General features: G+C 43.3%; 1 protein-coding gene across 1 annotated transcript in view; it reads right to left on the reverse strand.

The window, feature by feature from the left end:
• URB1 (URB1 ribosome biogenesis factor) overlaps window positions 1–23,811 on the reverse strand; it is a 783,310-nt gene that overhangs the window by 356,221 nt on the left and 403,278 nt on the right. Inside the window, exon 22 of the mRNA XM_086933991.1 lies at window positions 8,043–8,898. Within this exon, the coding sequence (XP_086790117.1) occupies window positions 8,043–8,898 (856 nt within the window). The remainder of the gene's footprint in view (window positions 1–8,042; window positions 8,899–23,811) is intronic.

Genomic DNA, 23,811 nt, shown 5'->3' on the forward strand with positions numbered 1-23,811 from the left:
CTTGCCTCCTCCAAGCCTTCAAGCGTTTATAGAGGCCAGTTTAACTGAGTTATCAGCATAAATGGCAGGAATGGTGTCTGATGGTAGTGTGCCAGGAAACCTCCCAAAGAATAAGCAAGTGGGCCAATGGGGTTTGTAGGCAGACCAGTTGGAGTCCCAGCCCTTGTAAAAATGCTATAGACAGCACTCAGGAAACTCGAAGGATAGGACTCTGAACTTGGGATCACCGGGCACTCCTTCTCCTGTGGAGGCACAACCCAAGGTGAAGGCGGAGGAAGAACTAAATCAGATCCTGTCTTCGGCTCAGGACTCCCAGGTGGCTCTCGGATTCAAAGGGGATGCTGGAGCCACTCCCAGAGACTGAGTTGAAGAAATCTCACCTCTTTCTCCATGGACTCTCGTATCCTGGGACACAGACTTCAGGGAAAAATCCCTCAAGGAGTGACGTAGAGAACCATGACACAGCTTCTTCTGCCTCCTTTTGGACAACTTCGAAGAATGGGGACAAATGACTCAGATTGCAGACAAGATATACGATGCCCTCTTTTTTCCCCTTTTTGCCTAGGCCATAAACAGCATCAAATCCCTCTCCTTCAACACCTTTGGATTCATCTTCTGGCATGAACAACAGACCTCAATGTTGTGATCTGAACTTAGACACCAAAGGCAGTTGTGTGTGTCAGTGATCGACATCTCACCTTCACCTTCCCTGCAGGACTTGAATTCAGACTTCCTGGGAGGAGACATTCTTGGCCTACAACAACGTTGCTATTTTCTGGACACATTGTTGCAAGACTTCCTAGTATTATTGAGAACCTAGAAAAAAACGGTCTCGAAGGCGTGGGAAAAAGGGAACAGACGTCAGAACGCCAATGAGAGCTTCTTATGGCTCTGATTACATCATGCGGAGATGGGTGCGAAGTTGCAGCATTGTGACGTCCTCGTCGACTTGGGAGCGCTGTAAAGAAACGTTGTGGAATGCTGGCGATTTGGGATATTCAAATGTGAGGAATCCACAGGTAGATGTATCCATCAGAAATAACCTTTTACTGTGCCCAATTCAGGACCTTGCTGGGACAAAGCATAAATAAACAAAAGAACATCAGACAATTTGGCTTGTAAGGTGTCGGTGCTCGAGGCACCACACCAGACAAATATGTTCCAGGACCAAGCATAGATCCATTATGTGGCAGGGCCTCTGACTCTTTGACTGCCAGGATATCAACCACCTCAGTCAGCAAGTCAAACGCACTCAACTGACATTGCTCAATCTGCATGCATGGATATGTAGGTTGTGGAGACATGGATGATCTACCCTGTCCCCGAGACAAGAGGTTCTCCCTAAGTGGAAGACTCATCAAAGGACAAACAATCAGATCCTTTGAGTCACACACTCTCCGGGCCCAGTCTGGGGCAATGAGAATGACTTGCACCAGGTCTGTCTTAATCTTCAACAGATGTTTGAAGCACAAAAGGTGGAGGTGAAATTGAGTACTTAAACCAGGAATGCAGTTTCTAACCAGCCCTTTGGAGGAATGGCTGACACCGTGCTGTCTCAACTGTGGCAAAAAGATTAAGTCAGTGAGTATTCATTGCTTAAAAATGCCCTACACTAACTCAGGATGAAGATGTCACTTGTCATTCCCAAGAGGATGTCTGCTCAGTTTGACTATGTTGGCATTCAGGAACTCTGCCAGGTGGTAGGCGACCAAGATGTTTGCTGGTCCAGCCACCTATAGAGATGCAGCACCTCCTGCTACAGGATGCAGGACCCCACTTCACCTTAACTGTTGCAGTAACACATGGTGTTTATGTTGTCCCAAGGACCTGCTCCAGCCTCCCTATTATAAATGTCTAGAAGGCGTTTAGGGTCAGACTGATGCCACAAAGCTCCATAAGATTGATATGGAGCTCACTCTCCAATCTCCACCTCTCCCAGGTAGGCCTCCAACCCAGCAGTGATGCATCTATCACCACCTTGAACTCTGGGAGCGCCCTTCCCTAGGCCAGTTTGGCATCTCAAACTACAGATCCTGCGCCATCTCTCGAGATCTGAATGGAGTCAGAGAGGCATCCTGGAGGCAGGACCCACTGCAGGGATCGCATAAACCCCCTATCAGGATGAGATTGAGAAGGATGCATGAGGCCAGTAGACAAAGAAAATTCAGAGCTATTTTCATAACACCAAGAGTGATCGAGAAACACTGGGACCATATCCTGAATATCCTAGACTTGCTGCAGTAGCGTAAAGTCCATGAATGTCTCATTGTCCACAATTGCTGCAATGAATAGAAGGCCATGAAAGGGGTTCAGGTGAGACTTAGGCTCATTGATGGTGAAACCGAACTGCTGGGATGGAAAAGTCCTCTACATAATAATCAATGTGCACCCCTGACCTGTGTGACCAACTGTACTGATGTCTGGATCCCTTATGCCGGATCATGTGTGTATGGTCCATGACATAGGCCTGTCTCATGGTTTCTAGATTTGGTGGACCAGGAGGAAACCCAAAGAGCTTCCCTCATAGTGGTGGAAGGATTTAAGCAGCACAAGGGTGGTAGTGGCAGCATACGGTGTAGTGATAAGTAGGAGTGAACAGGTCCTATTAACCTGTGTCACTGGAGTGAGTCCTACAGGCTCACGCCTTTTTTAAGTTCTGCTGCTGTGTCCTTAACTCACATTTTGCTTATATTGGTTAGGTGAGCAGTGCTGTGTGTACGTGTGCCTGGCAAAGGCACAATACACAATACAGGGATACTGAAGTACTGAACATTGCATGCTTAGTAAATGCACGTGCTAGGATTATATGTGCCTATGAGTTGTACAGTACCTAAAAGATGGCCCAGTGTGCACAGTGTGTATGGTGAGGAATAGTTGAAAGGCAGAGTGTAGCATTATAGCACAATCTGTAAAAACTCATCTGTCTGGAGTAATAAGTTGTGATAAACTTAAGATCCAAACAAAGGAGACCTTGCTGGATCCAGAGGGTTGACAGGGACCTTTGTGAGTGAAGGGGACGAAGGGGATACGTCCTCCCAGATAAATCAGTTTAACCAACGAGTATTACACGAAGTATCATGGGGGTGGTCCTTTCCAATACAGTATTGGAAAGGACCACCCCCACGATTCTTGGTGGGATACTTATTGGTTAAAATGGAATGATAAATCCCCAGCCAGAGAATAAATATTGCATCTTTCCTGTCCCTACTAGTTTGAGCGGTTTCTGACAGTGCAATGGCCTGAGGTACAGGTCGAGAGGGCTGTCCTCGTCTGTAAGCTAGCCCCATTTAAAAGCCTCTGCATTTTCTGTATTGGTGGGGAAAAAGTTTTGCTTGCGTCAGTAGTCCCAATACATGCCAGGACTGACTGCTGTAGAAAAGACTGCTGTGCGGTAAATGCCGTAGCCTTGTGCAGTAGCGGACGGTGACCTGTATGCCAGGAGGGTCTATGTACCCGTAAATGGGACAATACGTAAAGGGTGCAGTGCGAACATGTTAAATGCTAAATACTGGATGCATGTGTGCCTATACTGATTTGTATATGGCTGGGTCTAAACTGGGTGACATAGTGAGCAAAAGAACGATTGATTAAAACCAGATCTGTGACTGGGGGTGAGTGGGTGAAAAGTTTCAGCACTCCGCCAATCATCTTGTTCTGTTTGTTATGTTCATCCTAAGTTACCAGGCGTATGCCCAGACGTGGGTCCCTTGCTCGCTGTGCTATTGGATTCAAAGTAGCCTGGCTGATGAGGGGTAATATTACAAAACCAGTCGCAGGACGCTTGTTTCCTGTGCAGGGAGGACCTGGCCTGACAGTTCGGGCTGGGCTGTTCCTATTAGGCAAGGGTCAAGACTGATTTGCATATGGCTGGGTCCAAACTTCGGTGGCATAGTGAGCAAAACAATGATGGGTTAAACCCAGATCTGTGACTGGGGGTGAGTGGCTGAACATTTTCAGCACTCCATCCATCATTCTGTTGTGTTTCCCATGAGTGGTACAGCACATAAAACAAACTGTCTTGGGCAGGGTGTGCATGTTAAATGAGTATGATGGATGTATGTGAGTGTGTACAATATATGAAGGATACAGTACTGTGCAGTGCATGTATGCTATATACATTTACTGTGAAGGTGTGCCTGTGAATGGTACAATACATGGAGAGCCCTCGTAGTCCATTTTGGGAGACCCAGGTCTGCAAGGTGAAACATGGAGAGGAGGGAGTGAGATCCCCTCAGACTGATTTGTGTATTGCTCCATTCCTGTAGGCAGGGAGGGGAAGACCAGGCTTCCCCTGTACACTTCAAAGGGTGCTCTTTGATTCAGTAAAAGTTCAAAAGGAAAGAGTCTGGGCATACCTAAGGAAGGACTCTGGGCTGATTGGCAAATTATAAAGAGTGGGGCTTGACGCACTAGGCTAATCTTTTAATGCACAGATCACTGTGAATGACATCTAGTTGTGAACTCTAGTCACTCCTATGGCCTTGGTTGTGGGACTATCAACTTTGGAGACACTCCTGCTTTAACACACTGCTTTTGAAGAGGAATTGGGAGCAGAGGACACTTTGAAATAAGCAGAGCCCAAACACAGAACTTCAAAGACTCAGATCCTAAATCACATTTAGTGTCTGGAAATTGACTTTTGGAAGGGGAGCTTGAGATCCCGAACGTTGTCATCTGTAAAGCAGCCAGCTGGCGTGAGGAGCGGAATCCTTGAGACATCAGCCTGTGACCAGGACTTGGGGCCAAGGCCTGCTAGTGTCCTTGCTGGGTGAGAGGACATCACTAAGGGAATCTAAGACCACCTGCCCTGGAGCCTGGAGCACAAGCGCCAGCCTGATCTTTAAGACCAATGTGCCCAGTAAGGAACAGGAAAGCTTTGGAAGAAGCAAGGCACAGTGGAGAGTGCGGTCAAGTGTACTCCAGGTGTAAGGAATGAGGAAACGACTTCTGCACTGATCAGGTCATTGCCCATGTCCAGGACCAAGTCAATGACCCCCATACCCACGAAATACCGCCTTTAAAGATTTTACCTTGCTGGTCGGGCAGAAGCCCGTATGCTGTGAGATGCATATACTAGACACTCACCTCCAGTAACAGATCTGGGTTGAATCCATTATCATTCTTAGCTCACATCGCCACCCCAGTATCTTTCCAAAAGGTATGAATTATTTTTGATTCCGTATCCAGAGGATAAGTTGGTTGCGGCTTGAACAATCAGGCTCTCAAAAGTAGGGTTCTTGATGAGGTACTCTAGGTTCACCTGGAGTAGATCTAGGTCATCTAGCCAAACATAGACATACTGGCAGCCATAAGCTCGACTTACACAATTTAGCCAGACGGGCATAAGTAAGGGATTTAATAAACGGTATTAACGGCTCTGAGGGAGCTAGCGGACTCTTAGTCAATACATTTGCTTTTGTCTCTATAGGGGCCAACTGCCACTCTAGTGTGTGAGCTGCTTTTCTAACCATCACTGTGAAGGAAGTGCTTTCTTCAGTGGGTGGCCCACATGGCCAGTCTACATTCTAGCCCAGTGTGTAGGTCAACATACAATGAATCCTCTGTGTAATGAGGGAGGAGGACTCTCTACAACTTCCTCATCATCATCGGTGGCCTGAAACACGTAGGCTGTTCATTGCTCAGCGTCCAAATCAGAGATAAAAAATAATGTGAATCCTCTGCTGGTATTGATGTAAGGGCAGAGGAATTGGATTTAAACCCAGTGCGCTTTGGCAATTTCCTAATTAAGTATAGGCCTGGACCATTCCGACATTGGTTTGGGATCATCGATTGGTGCTAGTGGAATCGTTATCAGTACAGAAGGAATCAAAAGTGGACCTTGGTGCTGGAGTGGAAGTCAGTGACAGGATTGGCACATGTCTGGAAGCAGACTCTGTGGAGCAGTAGGTGTCAAGAGTGGACCTGCAGGAAGAAGCCAGACTGGACACCAATAGGAATCCATTGGGCCCAGAGGGAGCAGAAATCACACCAAAAATCTGCAGCATGATTCTTAGAAAGCGGTTATTTGCCGAGAGGTCGACGACTGCCTAAGAAATCTGAGCCACACCCAGACCAATAGAGGGATTGGTGTAGATTCATGGGACATGGAAGATGAGTAAGCAAAAGACACACAGATGATGGACGGAATGCAGAGCAAATCAAACATTCATCCCAAGTCAAGAGATCTGTGTTTTTTGCTCAAAATGCCACCCCAGTTTAGACCCAGCCATATGACCTTGTGTCTCATGGGAACAGTCCAGCCTGAACTGCCAAGACAGGTCCTCCTGGACTGGAAACAAGCATCCTAGGACTGGGTCAGGGCATCACCCCATATCAGCCAGGCTAGCTTGAAACCAGTGGCACATTGAGCCCAGGACCCACATCTGGGCATACTTGGCACGCTTAGGGTGAGAAAGCAAAAGACACACAGATGATGGACGTTATGCAGAGCAAATCAAACATTCACCCCCCAGTCAAGAGATGTGTTAAATCCATGGTTCTTTTGATCACCATGACACCCCAGTTTAGGACCAGTCATATGCAAACGAGTCTTGACCCTGTGCCTTATGGGAACAGTCCAGCCCGAACTGTCATGGTTCGCCCTGGACCGAAAAGAAGCATCCTGGGACCGGTTTCAGGGCATCACACCTCATCAGCCAGAAAGATAAGTGACATACTTCTGTCTTTTCACAAGACTTCAAGTGGCGCGATGGGGTAAATCCTGAATGGGTTTTCTTGAGCTTCTGTTTAGAATTCAACTTGGACCTACTAAAAGAATTTTAGCAGGAAGGTTTTTTTTGTGGAAGCCACCTTGTGAGCTGCACTGTGACTTGAGTGGGATCAAAACACGTGCTTTGATTGGGACCACTTATGTTTGGTGATGCAGAATTTCACTTCCAGGTCCTGAATCGCCTCTAGGTGTTTAAGGGCACACTTGCCAGATGACTTAAGAGTTTTGACCAAAGTCCAAGCATCACCAGCATGGCTCATGCAGGTGCCTGGCTCACATCTGCTTCCTGCAGTCTCTGCAGGCTTGAATCCTGTCATTTTAGGTGAAGACACAGTTTCCTATTACACAATATAATGTTTTTGGGAGTCATCAGAGGAACTCAGAAGTTAAAAGCGGAGCTCAGGGTCCATGTTGAAGAGCTTGAAAAGAAAGAAACAGACATCAGTGTGAAATGGTGGTGCTTATATACAGCTCCTCTGTTTATGTATGCATTGCTTTCAAACTCAAATGCTAAAAAAAAGTATTTACAACAATGAAGATAAATGTGAATTAGACCAATACAAACCACACACACAATACAACCAAATGTCTAGGTAAAGAAACACACAGTGTGTCCCAAATGCCATATGCTTCTCTGTGGATCTTGAATACTGCTTTCATATTTGCATTTTACTTGCATATTCTTGTACTCTATTATAAACAATAAATACATTTTGAAGGAAAAAAACATACAGCTCTGCTCAGCCACTCATGGGGCGACATGGGTTAACCGCAGGCCAACATGGTGCCACCTACCGCAGTGTGAGAGCATTGCTAAAAAATTCTCCAGATCCAATTTGGTGCCTGAGGATATTCTTAAGGTGAGGAAATGTGAGGCTAAAAGTATCCGTCAGAAATATTATTTCAGTGCAGCTGCTTGATAAAGAAAAAACTATAAAGGTTTGGAAAAGCACAGGCACATTCCTTTCAAGGACAAACATATGCAAAATTGTAATGTGTGTCGATCTTCTTGATATAAGATCTCCGCATTGCAATTTCCTAAAAAAATCCATTAAATGTTGCAAAACCTTTGGGACAAAATCGTTCTTCCAATTATTCTTTTGGGAATGACAAAATTCATACTTCTATATAATGTATGATTTTTTCATAAATAACTAATCAGATTCTGGTTTCATGTTAATTCATATTGATGGGCTGTACACATTTCTAGGGATGGTGGCTTGATGCAGAATCAGACCCAAATGTAACTCAATAGGCATCAATGAGAAGATTATGCAGGCTTTAGCTACAAAAGAAATCGCAATCCATTTACCTTGTAATGGTCGGGAAAAACTGTACTGCTCTCTGCATTGCAGATAAATGTCAATTAGAGGGAGGTAGGCATCCATGTATTTCCTCAGGTGTTTAACTTGTCCAGTTTTCAAACACCAAAGCTCAAATTGGAAGAGGTGAGGTCTACTATGGTGGACCAGCAACGCTCCAATGGAAAGGCAGGTTTCAGTCATCCGGCCCAAGCAGTACATGAGAACATCCACTGAAACTGCATGTGTAAATACTGGTTCTGTTTTCAAGGCATACAAAAGAACCTTTGCCAGTTCCTCACTGGAAGATGTGGACAGCAAAATTCCCAATCCTTTAATATGTTCTGTAGATATTACCATTTCTCCTTTTGTTGGCTGCCTTCGGTTGCTTTCTGTAAGTAACTGCACCAGAGCCTCGCCATAAAAACTTAAATGCTTTTCTTTAGTGGTCTCATTCTTGGACCTCTCGATAGTAAGACAATCTTCTGGAAGTTGTAGCATAGCCAGAGTCACCTCTTTTAGCATGGGTGTGTCAAGATACTGATTTAACTCTTGTAAAGCCACTAGCGACTGAGACATTTTGTCAGGCATTTTACTGCAGTCAGATAGTCTACTCTGGAGTTCTTTTAAGATGCACTGGGTGACAACTTGAAAATATTTGGATAACATGTTAAGACAATTGATGTTTTCCAGCATCGGAGCACTTAACTTCAGCAGATTAATGAGGCCACTGTTGACATGGCCTGAGAGGAGCTTTACAGTGACAGGGTTCAAATTATGCTGAGGAATAGTCTGATGTTCTAAAGCCAGGAACCAGTTTTCCAACACTGGATGTTTCAAAGTTGCTGTAAGTATATCTTGCAATACCTGTAAAGCATAAGGAAAAACAATTAAACCAGTAGGTAGCAATGTGTATTTTAATCATAGTTTCAAACACTGAAAACTAGTTAGTTTTAACGAAGAACATCAGCCATTGTAAACCAGCATTACCAAAGACAGTCTGTTTCACTTTGTAAACCAGGGGAGAAGGTGACAAATGGACAAGAAAGCTAGTCAATCTTGGGCATAGGGCAGATCCAAAGATAACTCTAAGTGTATGTTATAGTATTGGCTAAAATGCTGCATTATCAAATGATGAAATAAGACTTATTTTATGATCTTGTGGGATTGTCTGCACATCTATGTAATGCGTCACCAGTGGTAGAGATGGATGGAGCGGGGCCTACGTATATTGTGTATAAGGCAACAGAGTCAAGATCCTCTGCAACTATCAAGTGGGTTCCCCTATCCTTCCCAGGCATCAACTGAGGGATGTCTGCGGAAAAAATACATTACTATGCCCTTCATCCAGAATAAGCCTATAGTGTAAGACAGAAGTGTAATAAAAATGATCTGTGTTCCTAAAGGAGACTATAGTAAACACATTCATAGACAACTTCATTATTGCAGAGTAAAGAAAGCTTTGTCATTGCCCCAACTCTAGAATAATGCTAAGCTAGAATATTCAAAACCATCACATAGAAGGAATGATGTTGCATTCTGGGACCAGTCTGCCCATTACACCATATTATTCCCAACACAACCACCATCAAATGCGTAATGTGGATTACTATTGGGTCTTTGTTACTACAACTAATACTATAACTAAAGGTATTACTATTGCTATTACTGCTACTGCTACTATAACTACTGTTATTGGGTTTGGTATTGATTTCACAAATTATAGAAGTATTGTGACCTAACCTTTCATAATGATGTTACTATAATTAATACTATTAGGTTTGCATGTATGTACATATGTATGTGGTATTTCCATAGCACCTACTTAGCCAAAAGGCAGCAGAGAGCTGTATATGGTCAAAGACAAGCATGAAGTCAATGAGTGATCGGAGTGGGAGCTGGTTTGTGGACCCTAAATGCATTGTGATGCAGTGTTCTTTAAAGAGGTGCATCTTTGACTGTCTCCTAAATCAGAGCAGCATTGGGGTTGTTCTGATGGATGTGGGGGTGTTATTCAAGGGAGTATAGATGGAAAAGGCCTGCTGCCTTGTTCTTTAAAATGTTTTACACTTCTTAGTCTGAGGTCTGATGATGTCCTGGCTGTGGGTGTGCTGAGAAGCAACAGAGATGGTGAGCAGGTCTGCAAGCTTTGTAAAATATGCAGCTGGTTTTGAAGATGGTGCGAGCCAGCAAAGAGAGTCAATGGAATTCCATCATGTTTGGTGGGATGTGACCATCACCCCCATTTAGGGGGGTAAAACTATCCAGATGAAAGTATGAGGGCATACACAGCAATTCTGAAGACGCTTTCTGGAAGAAACATTTTCCTGGTCTTTAGAAGAGAAAGCTAACAACAGGTCATCTTTTCATTTTAGCAATTTAGCAATGTGTTCCTTGAAAGTGAGGTTTGTGTTAAAGGTAAACCCACGCGGCTTTGCATTCAGTAAAAGAACAGAGGAGACTTTCAACTATAGTTTCTACTATATGGTAATACAGATGCGGTTATCTGTGAGTAGAGCATCAGGCGACTCCATGTAGAGGCTGAAGATGATAGGGGACAATATAGAACCCTGGGGGGCTACACAGACTAGGATCTTTTGGGATCTGGAAGTACATATGGGAACTAATTGGTGTTGGTAGAAGGAAACCAAATGAAGGACCTTATCAGTGAATTCCATTCAAGACTCCAGGGTGAGTATGAGAGCAGGATGGTTCACTATGTTGAAGGCAACTGTGAGCTATCAAAAAATATCGGTATCACATTTCCTATTGGTAGTACAATTACTTTAAATATTACTACTGCTTTTGATTTTTCATATTGCCATCACAAATACTTGTAGTATGGCAATCACTATTGGTCCTGTAGTTTTAACAATAATACTTATAGTATTTTGTAATGCTATAACTATTAGTGCTGCTGGTGTGTCTAAAACGGGTGTCACAAATATTCCTGGTATTACTTTTTTCTGCTATTATTGCTATAATGCTTGCTATTGCTAACTACATAACTACAAGTTATAATTCACAATGTTGAGATGAAAACTTGTTCTAACCCCACTCGGAACCCCCAGAGAACAAACGGACAGTGATCCTAAACCTGTAATACAAAAATAATTTGAATATTTTTTAAGGGGTTTCTTTTCCACCCATTAAGGTTGAACCATTCGTCTCCTATGTTATGTTATGTTATACTCTTTTATATAGCGCTCGAATCACCGGGGGGCATCTCAGCGCTAAACTCAGAGTACTCCAGTAGGGTGAACAACACAGGGAGGGAACAGGAAACCTAGAACACGAATGCATTTAACTGTTTCCTGAATTTCAAATATGAGGGTAATTCTCGTAAATGAGCTGGAAGGCTATTCCAGCACTTAGGGGCAAGATAGGAAAAAGCCATACCCCCAGATCTCTGGAGCCCGATACGGGGCACCTGAAGCAGCTGGAGCGCGCTTGATCTTAAAGGGCGACTAGGGGTGTACTTTTTTAGTTTCCTTTGAAGATATTGGGGGCCCTGTCCATGGAGAGCACGGAACGTCAGGCAGCAGACTTTAAAGAAAGCTCTCTGTTTTATCGGCAACCAGTGTAGTTTTGCCAGGATAGGGCGCGATGAGGAGCCAGCTGGCATGTTCAAGACCAGCCTGGCCGCCGTATTCTGGACTACCTGTAATTTCTTCAAAGAGGTGCTTCCGACCTCTGGCACTAAGGCGTTCCCGTAATCCATACGGCTAAGGACTAAGGCTTGGGTCAGGGTTTTGCGATGCTCCGTAGGAACAAAAGGTAGAATTTTCCGTAGTAGCCTAAGCCTGTAGTAACAGGACCCAGCGACTGACGCTATATGGTCTTGCATAGATTGGGTGTGGTTTAATTTGATGCCCAGGTTGTTAACACACTGTTTGGGCCTTGGTGGCGGGCCTAGATGGGATGGCCACCAGTCTTCCGACCAAACTGCTGCGGCTTTCCCTAGAAGCATGACTTCAGTTTTGCCCGGATTTAACTGGAGATGATTGTCGGTCATCCAGTTTGATATAGCAGTAATTCCTGAGACAAAACTGAGTCTATCTACTTCCAGGTTCTGGCCGATGTTAAATAGCAGCTGGGTGTCATCCGCATACGAGATGACTTCGAACCCCAAAGCTTCCACTGCCTTAGCCAAAGAGGCCATATAGATAATAAACAAAGTGGGGCTAAGGCAGGAGCCCTGGGGAACGCCTTTATCTAATGACGTATTTACTGCTTGATGAGGGCCCATGATGACCGTTTGTGACTGGTCAGTCAGAAAGTGTCTCAACCATTTAAGGGCTAGACCACCAATGCCAATGGAGCTTAGCCTCTCCGCAAGCCTTGTATGAGAGATGGTATCAAAGGCCGCGGAGAGGTCAAGCAAAATCAGAATGGCTGAACCGCCCGCATCCACCGTTGTTCTCAAGGAATCTGTCACTGCCAGATGGGCAGTTTCCGTACTATACCCCCGCCGAAACCCGGACTTTGAGGGGTCCAGAATACCGTTTGCCTCCAGGTAGCAGTTTAACTGCTTGTTGATCCACCCTTAAAGTTTTTCCTAAAAGAGGAAGCAAGGATATAGGGCGGTAGTTGCCCAGTTCCGAGGGGTTTGCCGTAGGTTTTTTCAAGATGGGGTAGACAAATGCTTCTTTCCAGGGCAAGGGGATAGCCCCTTCCATAATTGAGCAGTTAAACATTTTTTGCACCATAGGTGCCAGACTCTGAGAAAGAAGTGCCATGATCTTAGGAGGGCAAAGATCTGTCTGTGAGCCTGATTTAGCGGACTCTAGGGCCTTTTGGGTCTCTTATACGGAGATGGGTCTGAAACTTTCCAACGAGCAGTTAATCCTTGCCGTAGCAAAGGGTAGGTTTGAAGTGCCGAGTGGAGCTGCCAGGTTCTCTTGAGGAAAATTAGCATAGATTTTCTCGATTTTCTCCTGAAAGAATAGTGCCAGCGAGTCGCAAAGGTCTTTGGATTCGATGGTGGGTTGCTTACACACCTCTGGTTCAACAAAGTCTTTGACAATATCAAATAGTGCTTTGGCAGAGTTGTTTGCGTTCTTGATTTGACTTGCAAAGAATAGGCATCGTGCAGCCTTTAAATTATGATGATAGGTTATCAAGGCTGCTTTAAAAGTTGTCTGGACTGAGCCGTCTTGTGACGTCTCCACCGTCTTTCCAGTCTCTTACAGGAAGACTTTTCCAGGCTTAGTTCGGAGGTAAACCACTTAGCTGACCGCCAAATTCGATTGGAGCAGGCTTTAGATTTACATGGAATGATAGCATCCAGAGCCTTCCTTATCCCTTCATTAAGTCCTGCCAACATTTTTCCTACACCCTGTTCGTCTGACTGAGGAGCTGACTGAAAAGCTACCTCAAAGGCTTGGTGGGTAAGTTTATTCCATGGTCTCTGGACCGTTGTATGACTACCAATAGCACGGCAGTTCAGTCCTTGCCAGGGCCGCGTAGATGTGAACTTAATCAAAGAGTGATCAGTCCATGTAAGGGGCCAAGGTGGGTCATACTCCAGTGCATTAATGTTAGTAAAAATTAAGTCTAGTGTGTGGCCCCCATTATGGGTGGGGCCTTGTATTCTTTGTCGAAGCCCAAGCTGCTCCATATCCGTAAGCAGTTTGTTCACCTCTGGTAAGGAACAGATTTCCCAGTGAAAGTTAAAGTCCCCTAGAACTAGGAACTTATTTGCTGCCACAGTGTGGGTAGCTATCAGATCTACTAGTCTGTCTGTGAAATCAGTTTTTGGGCCAGGTGGCCGATAAACTAGGGCTCCTGACCAGCTCTCAGAAGCTGAAAATAACACTTTAAAAATACTGATTTCCAAGTCCTCCTCAGAAATAGATTGACCAGGAGATTTTGATATGCTGTTTACAAGCGATGGCAATCCCGCCGCCCATTTTTCCTTTCCTATCCAGATGAATAAGTTTATAATTATCCGGGATAGCAATATTTATCATTGGGTAGTTGGTGGGAGTCAGCCAAGTTTCGGTCATAAAACAAATTTCAGGAGAGTGGGAATTTAACATATCCCAAATTTCGAACTGATGTTTTGCTAGGAACCTAACATTGCAAAGAAGGTAGGTAAGATCATCTTCCCCTGTGCTGGCCCTCAAGGGTCGGCCTAGTAAGACATGTCTAGCAGAACTATCACTCTGAAAAGTACATGTTCTACAAGCCACCGGGCCTTCCAATCGTGGCGGTAGCTTGTTAGGACAGTTAAGTATCGCCCCATGTGGGCTAGCAGTTGTTCTCCCAATATCGCGGAGTTCCGCTGCAGAGTAAACTTGTCCGCTCTCAGGGCTCGGGACTACCAAGGGTGGCATAACGGTCCCGGCCCCCAGCCCCAGCCTGCCGCAGACGGGCACAGACGGGCTTACCTTTGACGCGCCCTAGTTGCGTCCGCTGCCCGCGTCCGCTGCGCGAAGGCATCGCCGTTTGCTTTTGTAAAAACGCCGATCGCGTCCGCTGACTGTACACCGCCCCACCTACCAGCTGGGCGTGGGGTGTGTCAGCAGCTCGGGGTAAAGTGCGGTTCTCCGCGCCTATTCGGCGGAGCACCTAGAGTCCTGTTCGGGATTGGTAAGTGCAATTTAAAAATACACCAGATCAAGTGCCCAACAAGCGATACAATTTAAATTTCTGTGCAGTTAAGATTCCTAAACTCCCGGCTTTCTGCCTCAGGAGTATCCAAGTATAATGCCAAGTGGCTAACTGAAACCAATTTCCTTGTCTTAGCACCCAAGATTTTACAGGTCTACTAGGGGACATGGGAACCCATTTCAGATCAGAACCAGTTCTAATGTAGGCCTGGTATAACTTTATTGAGCAACCTCTTGGTTTTGGAGTTTTAGAATCATACTGAAATACTCATTTTTAGCAAGGGGGTATGTGAAATAAAATTGTATAATTGTGAAGTTGAAAATATCAACCAGCGCCATGCAAACTTGAAGGTATATGGATAAGGTTATTTGGTAACAGATCTACAGCTCAATAACAGACACAAACTTTCAAATACAAGTAAGCATTATGATAACGTATTATGTATGAATAACGCTTTCATAGATGTTATTTGAATCATCCTCATACAGTGTACGTTATCATCCACTGGAAAATTTAAAACAGAGTGAACACGCAGAGGATATGAATCTTTCAGGTCAAGCATAACTCACTGCAACTGATGCTCCAGCCATAGAGTTATCTCTACCACTTCTTAAAAATGAAAGTTCTCTTTTTGTCTTATTTGAAACACATCAAAAATAGTGCCTTGTGCGCACACACTGGTAGATTTAGGTGGATAAAATCTTTGATTGGGAGCCATTTGAATCTATTATGCTATTTGTGCTTTTCCCCGTGCAAAACAGACCAGCATTCACAGCACTGTATTTACTTAATATTTCAGTTGTTCAAAGAGCAGGTACTATTCTGCTCCAGGGACCACACAATCTAAAATAGCAGCATTTGTAATTTATAGGGAAATGCAGAAGTGCGCAATGAAGGAGAAAGGACTCCACAATAATGGTTTAAGCAGTAAAGACCCCAATGAAAGTGAGCCCAAGAGTAGACTGTCAAACTGTTCAGCGACCTCAGGAGGGTGGATGAGAGACTGAGACACACGGGACAGCTTTCTTGTCCCCATTAGGTCAAGTGCATTATATCCTATGGTGCTTGTAATAAGGTGGATGGAACGTCTGTCAGACTTGTGCATAGTAAGCTGTCCACTATAATCTAAATTAGGCCAATAGCCTTGGGTATGGAGAATGAGGCAGATAGAAATACAGACACGAACGGAGAATCACAGAGCATCAGCAAATGGAGTGCAAGACACAGACAGACAGGATGAAGAAGCATATGAAAAATAGAGAGACCAACGTAAATAGAGAGACAAAAGGAGCAAAAAGATGCTGACACACATGTTGACCACAATGAGAGTACGCAAAATGAAGAGTAAGAGCGAAAGAAAATAAAAAAGTGAAGAAAACATGAAGCATATGCAAAACTAACAAATCATTTGAGACTTCTTGTGGTGCAGCACTGATAAAGAATAAAAATAGAAAGGCTTTGACAAGGCCACCACAGTCATGAGCAGGGGGGAAAAGTAACTGATGAAAAAGCACATGGAGTGAGTAGGGTAAACACGCAGGGAGGAGAAAGCAACAGAGGTGTACACAAGGGTGAGCACAATATGGGGGATACAGGGAGAAGCGCATGGCCGACAGAGCATATGGAGTGCAGGGAGAGAGAAGTACACAAGTAAGACAGCTGGAAAAAAAACATGAACTCTCGTGGACTTCTTAACCGAAAAGAAAACAAAAGTGCTTGCAAACCAAGAAGTGGAACCACAGAAGCCAGCCAATCAAGAGAGATCGTAAGGAGGCACTGCTCCACGGGAGGGCCGAACACAAGATTGACAAGCTGGGACACTAATAAGAAGTAGGCAAATGAAAGTGACAGGAAAGCCAACCAATGGTAAGCAATGGGGGGAGGTCCAAACCCATGTATGTTTTCAGAAAACCCACAATATGGGTAGCAACAGACAATGCATTCGCTGTCTAGCAGGCTCAACCTAAAAAATGGTGGAAGCTATAGGATACTGGTGAATCAAGTGATAGAGGTTAGAGAGAGCCAAAAGAGAGGTTAGAGAGAGCAAAAATAGGAACTGTAAAAAGTGTGGTAGAGAGGGAGGAAGTGTAGCGAGAGAAAGAAAATTTACCAGATAAGGAAGCACCCCCAGAGTGTGAAGAGAGGGACAGTGGCCAGACAACTGTTTTTATTCTTGTTCTGATAAATACATGTCAAACCATACCGGTGAGAATTTCTTTTGCACGTCATTAGGATTCATGATAAGTAAGATATCAAACACAAACACGGTTAGTCTTGTGTTGGTACTGTGATACAAAGGCAACCCAGAACACACTTTTTGGGCTTTGTCAGTAGGGTGCAGCTTCAATCGTATGGCACAGTGAGCCTGGCACCAATGTCAGGGTAAACTTGTGATAAAACAACCTATGAGAATCCAACCCTAAGTAACTTTGCCAGTTTCTCGGCACGAACAGCAGAGAAAGTTAATAATCTGCTACTGTCCTGCTGCCACACTACATCTGGTCTCAGAAAAGTTCAGCCTGTATCTAACCCCTCTTCTAAATGAGGAGATTAGCTCTGGGATTTATCCCTTGTCCTGGAAAAAGGCACGTATAGGTCTATCTTTAAGAAAAACCCTCCTTGGATCCCACTGAGGTGAAAAACTACCGTCCAATATCATGTCTATCTATAGCGGCTAACATCTTAGAAAAATCAGTTAATATTGGACGAACCAGCAATGACCTCCTAGACTCCACCCAATATGGCTTTAGACCACGCCACTCTACAGAATCTGTCCTGATCATGGCCACAGAGGAGATTCATAGATCGCTGAGTGAGGGTGGAGGGAGAGAGCCGTCCTGCATGACCTATCATCAGCATTTGAAACCGTCAATCATAGGGTGCTAACGCGGCGGCTGCAGGCAATAGGTATTAAAGAGATGGCTCTAATCCTACTCTTCTCCTTCCTGACATCTAAGGAGCAGAGGGTGAAATGGGACAGAGTGAAATCAGAGAAATTCTGCCTCCCATGTTGGGTTACACAGCAATCAATCTCCTGACTTTCTCTTGCTTTTTTCTATTGAAGATCTTACACAAGATCCTGCCTTTTATTCCCCAGGATCTCAGAAAAACAGTCATAGGTGCACTAATCCTCTCAAAAATAGATTACGACAATGCACTGTTCCTGGGCATTGACAAGTATCAGACTGCAAAATTGCAGTCTTTGCAGATTGCCGCAGCATGAGTACTACTTAACATCCCTAATTATAACCATTTCTTCTATTCTATTCTTCATCATAGATGGTCATGAATGTTAAATTGGTATAGAAAGGTTAAATAGATGTAGCAAGCTTAAAATATTTCTGTAGCTGCTCTTAGTCTTACAGTAGAAGCACGAGTATTATCTAAAAAGATTTTTCAGAGTTGTTTGACCTACACTTGAGTGCAGTTCTTGTTTCACAATCACGACAATTGTAACTTGTGAAAGTGTAGACTAACTTCCAAGTGGTATTTTTGCAGATGTATGCTAATGAGATGTTCTTTAGCCAATGTGTAGTGGCTGCTTTTCGTCAACCCTGTACCGCAAGTTTCCTGGCAGCAAATTATTATTTAATTGAAAAAAAATTGAAACACACAATTCAACGCGATCGATTGTTTCGAAGAGGCAAGACCTGAAAAAAATAGACTTTTGTTGATTTATATTTGGTTAGATTTAGGTGGCTCTTCTTGACAAAATGGGATTGTGACCTTTCCGTTGGCACCACAAATGATTATTTTCCACTTCAAGGAAGCCCTTGTGAATTGTTTCTTTTTAAAATGTCCATACTTGACTGATGCAAATTCAGAGGTCCATAGTCTCTGATTTTAGAAGCCATGGTACCGCAAATTCAAGGGCGTTCGGTTCGGGTGGAACAAGTGATCTTGCAGTCTGGTCAGCAAGTTCGATTAGTAGATCAGCTTCGTGTGTGGTTTTACTTTACTTACTGGCATCTGTAAAAGATCTGGGAACCACCTCTGCCTCAGTCACACAAGAAATATGAGGATCAGTAGAAACTGGGAATTCTTATGTTTTAAGATGACTAAATGGATCAGCGAAATCAAGTTTATCAAAATGGCACAGTTTACAAGTTTATCAATATGGCATTTCTCACAGAGTCTGGTTCACACCTCATGGAGGTGGAGGCGTTGCAATTTTTGTTTAAGGACAAGAGGTCTACCGTTGGACGGCTCCATTCTGCAAAGATATTTGGATGTCATTATTTAAAACCCATCTCTGCTTAGATGCCACGATTTAAAACCCATCTCATGTTGGTTTCTTTGTAGAATCTGCTGTGGAAATCTACTTGGTAATTGGGCTCTCCTTGCACGTGGACTGTATTTATTGGCATAAATCTTGATAGAGCCTGTGACTACACATTGCTGAGCTAGCAGGGACAAACATCTCAACATCACTCCTCCTTGTTTAAATAGTGCATAGTTATTGTGGTATCTGCCTGAATTGTAATGTTTTCATCATCAAAGGCCTTTTGAGCTAAATTGACTGCTCTAAGCTTCAAGAAGTTGATGTGACTGTGCTTTCCCTTTTCAGCCATAGACCTTGAACAGAAAGGTTGCCTAGGTGGGCTCCTGCAAAGATACATTTGTGACTATCAACTGCACAGGAGGTTCCTGTTGTAGTGTGTTGTCCCAGTTGTCCTTCCATTAACACCACTGATCTTCCAGATTTTGTGAAATAGGACTAATATCCAGTCTGGCAAATGGGACAATCAAAATGCAAGAGGCCATGGAATACACGAAGGAGGATATCTGATGAGCTGTTGGCCCGAGAGCTTTGAAGAGGAGTCAAACTTCTCCCGGACTGATAATACTCTTTCCTGAGAAGGAAATTCTTTTCCTCATGCTGTTTCTATTGTTGCTCAAAGATAGAAAAGACCCTTTACTGAGGTTCTCACTGACTTTTGAAGGTTTACCTGCAGTCCAAAGTGGTGCAATAGCAATATTAATGCTTGAAAGTCCTGTGCCCTTTCAATCTTGTGCTATTCTGGGCTTTTAATAGGCAATCGTACAATATGACTAGTTTAATATTCTCTGTTAATGGAGATGGGCTGCTACTACTTTCATGCACTTGGAGCAAATACAGGGGGTGGACTTCAGACCAAAAGAAAGGCACTGCATGTTGGAAATGGGAATTACCTACTACAAATTGAAGAAACTTTATGTCTCTTCGCTATACGAGTGTGAAAGTAGCCATCCTGCAGGTCCATTGAACAAATTCTAAATCTGTTTGAGATGCTGAATAATCTGATGGAGAGCTAGCACAAATCATTTTTGGAGCAAGAGACCTCACCCACCCCATAAGGTGGAATGCTTCATCATTGGGCTAGCTCCTCATTCGGCTGGCGCTACAATTCCCAACGGGCCCCTAAAAAGGGGCTGTTGTGCCAGGAATAAACGGGTTAGTGCAAACTGTGATTGATATTAGCTAGGAATCCCTACAACCATTTTATTTAGAAGGGTCCCTGTTAAGGGTTAAAAACAAAACAGGGGAGAATATAAAGGGAATGTTCTACTCTTGTATTCCCCTTACAAGACGACACCGATGGAACAATGGTGACCGGATAGGAGCAGGGATTTGGCATCCATGAAAGCAACAAACAACCATGAAAGGCTGCACCTCTCATGTGTCCTAAGGGGCCCTACTCTTGTGGGGTGAGTGCCGGAATGGATGGGAACAAATGTATTTAATAGGTACCGATATATACCGAAGTTCACAAGAGTGATAGTAATTCAACTTTTGGTGTCACTATAAATACACAAGACGTGGCACCTTTAAATGAAGATTAGATAATATTTGGCCCTGAAGAGTTGCGGATCATTTAAGACAGTTTGGGCAAGAAACATGTCGACCTCCAAAGGGAATACAGGAGTACATTTCCATCCACAAGTCTGACCATTCAGTGTGTGGTTTCCCATGATCCACTTGGTACTTCATATCTTGATCTTTGCTTTCTTACCATGTTTAAATGATCCCTTCACTACTTTGCTCTCTGTTATACCGAGGACACTTAACTGGATCAACAAGCTCCTTGCTTAGCCTTGCACATACAAGTGTCGCTTAGTAATACAGAAGTGGAAGAGACACAACTTCCTGATGATGAACTCTAATAAAACAGTTATTGCTCACTGGAAAAGACAAACATTTGAGAGATGGATCTGGCCCGCCACCACTAAATCTGAAGGTGAATTCTCAAGACAAGAGAGGTTTTGGACTAAGAAATATTCTTTAATGCACAGACCAATGATGTGTCTACATTCTGTTTTTATGTGATGTCTTAATGAGGAAAGCCTCCATGTTTAAAGCTAGGTAACACAGCACTAAGGTGGTGGCATTATATATTCTGATGCAACTAGGCAATGGTATCTTATTTTGGTTTCCTTGCATATGCCCTACCCAAAGTACAGTGAGTGCATAACTTTGTGGTTCACATTGTTTTGATGCTGAAGACACTCAAATACTTATTGGGTGCCTGTAAAGCTCTGCACTGTTACCCTAGTCACTTAAAAATGTCGTTCAAGTGTCTGTGTCTAGTTCACAACAATATTCTTTGCTTAGCCAATAATATTTCCCTCTATAGAAAGCCCAGACCTCTTAGTTTTAGGGTGCTGCTGCTCCTTCGCCTCCCCCATGTTAAGTGTACTCAATTCATAGGAACGTTATTCCGTTTTCCTAAGATGGAAACGCTTGCAAACATAGTTTGGGTAAACTTAGTACCAACTGGCTTTCAGGAAAGCCCTAAAAATGTGTTTGCTCTTTTAAGCACTATATATTTCTAGATAAAGTCGCCATTTCTGTTTTTCTTGCATTCCTCCAAGCATGGTTTCATTGTTCTGTGTTATGAACACAAAGAGGCCACTTACTGTTGTAGGTTATGCCGTGGATACACGCACTTTGTTCATTAAAAGGAAAGATCTGTTGTTTTTCAGTCTACAAATATGATTTTTTTCATTTTAAAAATCCAGTACCTTATAAAAACACAAGCTAACACGGAGAGCTTTACTGTCCTAGGACAGCATGAGCTACTACACTTCTCCTTTGCCTGTGGGTCTAAGTGTTTCCGTATCTTACTCACTCTATTATAAAATGCATGTATCTGTTGCACGTGTATAGTGATAAGGGAGCCTGGACAGAACTCTAGGTGAAGTACAACATTTTTAAAACAAATGGAATGTTACTTTAGTTCTCACAATTAAAAATTCACGTCATAGTAACTCTCAGTTAAAAAAAAACTTTGGGTTTACATTTTGTAAGAGAGAAAATCGTTGAGTGTTAATACTCAAGTAGGGCTGAGGAATGGCTGTGTATTTCAACAGCATTCACAAAACGTTTTAATTGCACTCTAGAAAAAGAGCATTCAGGTTGGGATGAAAGAATTGTACCGCACTTTGTGGCTGCTGTCCTGGATGTATCATGCCAAACCGCAAGTTCTGTTACCACTGGATACACAATAAACTTTGTGACACAGTGCACTGCAAACCGGTTTTACAGCCTACTGCTTGACATACTGAATTATGAAGGTAAAAATACAGTACGAAATACATTCTTAGGAACGAAAACATAACATCTAATATTTTCTCACATCATTTTCCTGCAGTCAAATTACATTTTAGTTCATTTTTGTTTTTAATTTTTATTTTTTTACTTTTTTGTCCACTGTGAAGGTAGATCATTTGCAGAAGTCTGCTATCAGAGTATCTAGAAAGTGACAATAATACTCTTCCACAGTTCATTGGGGTCTGAGGGACCTAAATGGTTAGTCAAATACCTCAGAGATGGGAACTTTGTGGCTGCCGCCACACCAACATCAGTCTCTTGTACATAAGCCAGAGACTGTTAAATATAAGCAGGAGTGGGTAAACCACAACAGTGACATCTTCAGCCCTTCTTCATACTACACCACTATGCATGGAAAGCAGAGTAGCAGCCACACAAGTGTGCACCTCAGACATCCGCCACCTTCAACACAAATCCTTTGAAGAAAAATCTTTAACCATTCTTGGAGTGGATCCTTGGGGCACTCCACTAGCCATATCTCCCTTATCGAGATGAGCTAGTGCATCTTATTCCATTTAACCAGGGCCTTTCGCTTTTTTCCAATCACCTGCAAGTCATTATACATAGAGACTTCCCAACATTCGGTACTCTAGGAGTATACCACATCTATTCACATTGTCACATCAATCTTCCAAGTTGCTAATTCCAGCATGATTGCTTTGTTAAATGAAAAGACTTGTAGCCCCATCTCTTGGACAAACCTATTTTTTAACCCACAGGCATACAAGCATGTTCAATGGTTATTAGTTTCCAAAAACAGTTTTTTCAATTATCCAGATTTTTGGCAGTCAGCCTGGACACGCTTTGGTCTTCCTTGCGCTTCTCTCATCAATCACTAAAACAGCTATAAAACAAACCATGTTCTTTTGATTGCTGGTCTTATTTTACAGTAGCTTGGCCTTGCTTTGCCAACTACTTTTTATGTCTATCGCTGCTTTATCAAAGACACCTTCCTTAGACTGAAAAGGCTTGATTTACTTTTGCTGGCCTCTTTAGGTTTATCTATCTTTTACATACCAATATCTCCTTTTAAATGGGGTTAGAGGTTTAATACAAGAACAACACCCATATTTCTTTTTGTAAAGGGCAAAAGCCAGAAACAACAAACAAAGACCAAAGGAGAGGTACTTTCTGGAAGCCTCCCTAGTTTGGATAAATGTAGCCAGTGTGTTGACTGTTCTTTAGAGCAGCCTTCTCCTAAGTTAAAACACCGCTTTGTTATTGTTATGTTTTACACTATGGACTGTCTGTAGTCTTTATACATAGATCAGAAAAACTACACATAAATCTGTATCTTGTGTTGCTACACTAATTCCTTAAGAACTCCAGGAAACGTACTTCTATGTGAAGTTACTAACCAGATTCCTTCATTTTATAAACCAACACGCAGCGAATTTAGCTAAAGGTGCCCAGTTTTAAAGAGTTAAAACTAAGACTAAGGAGGTCAACATGTGGAATATTCTGCACCAAAGATATCTTTGTCTGAAGAGACCCAATCCAGTGAAAAGTGTTTATTTATCCCCATCAAAACTGGTTAGGCTATCTCTGCCAGGGGGCACTTCCGTGCTTGAGAA

Source organism: Lissotriton vulgaris, chromosome 8 (assembly GCF_964263255.1).
Source record: "Lissotriton vulgaris chromosome 8, aLisVul1.2, whole genome shotgun sequence".
In the NCBI taxonomy this organism is placed as follows: Eukaryota; Metazoa; Chordata; class Amphibia; order Caudata; family Salamandridae; genus Lissotriton; species Lissotriton vulgaris.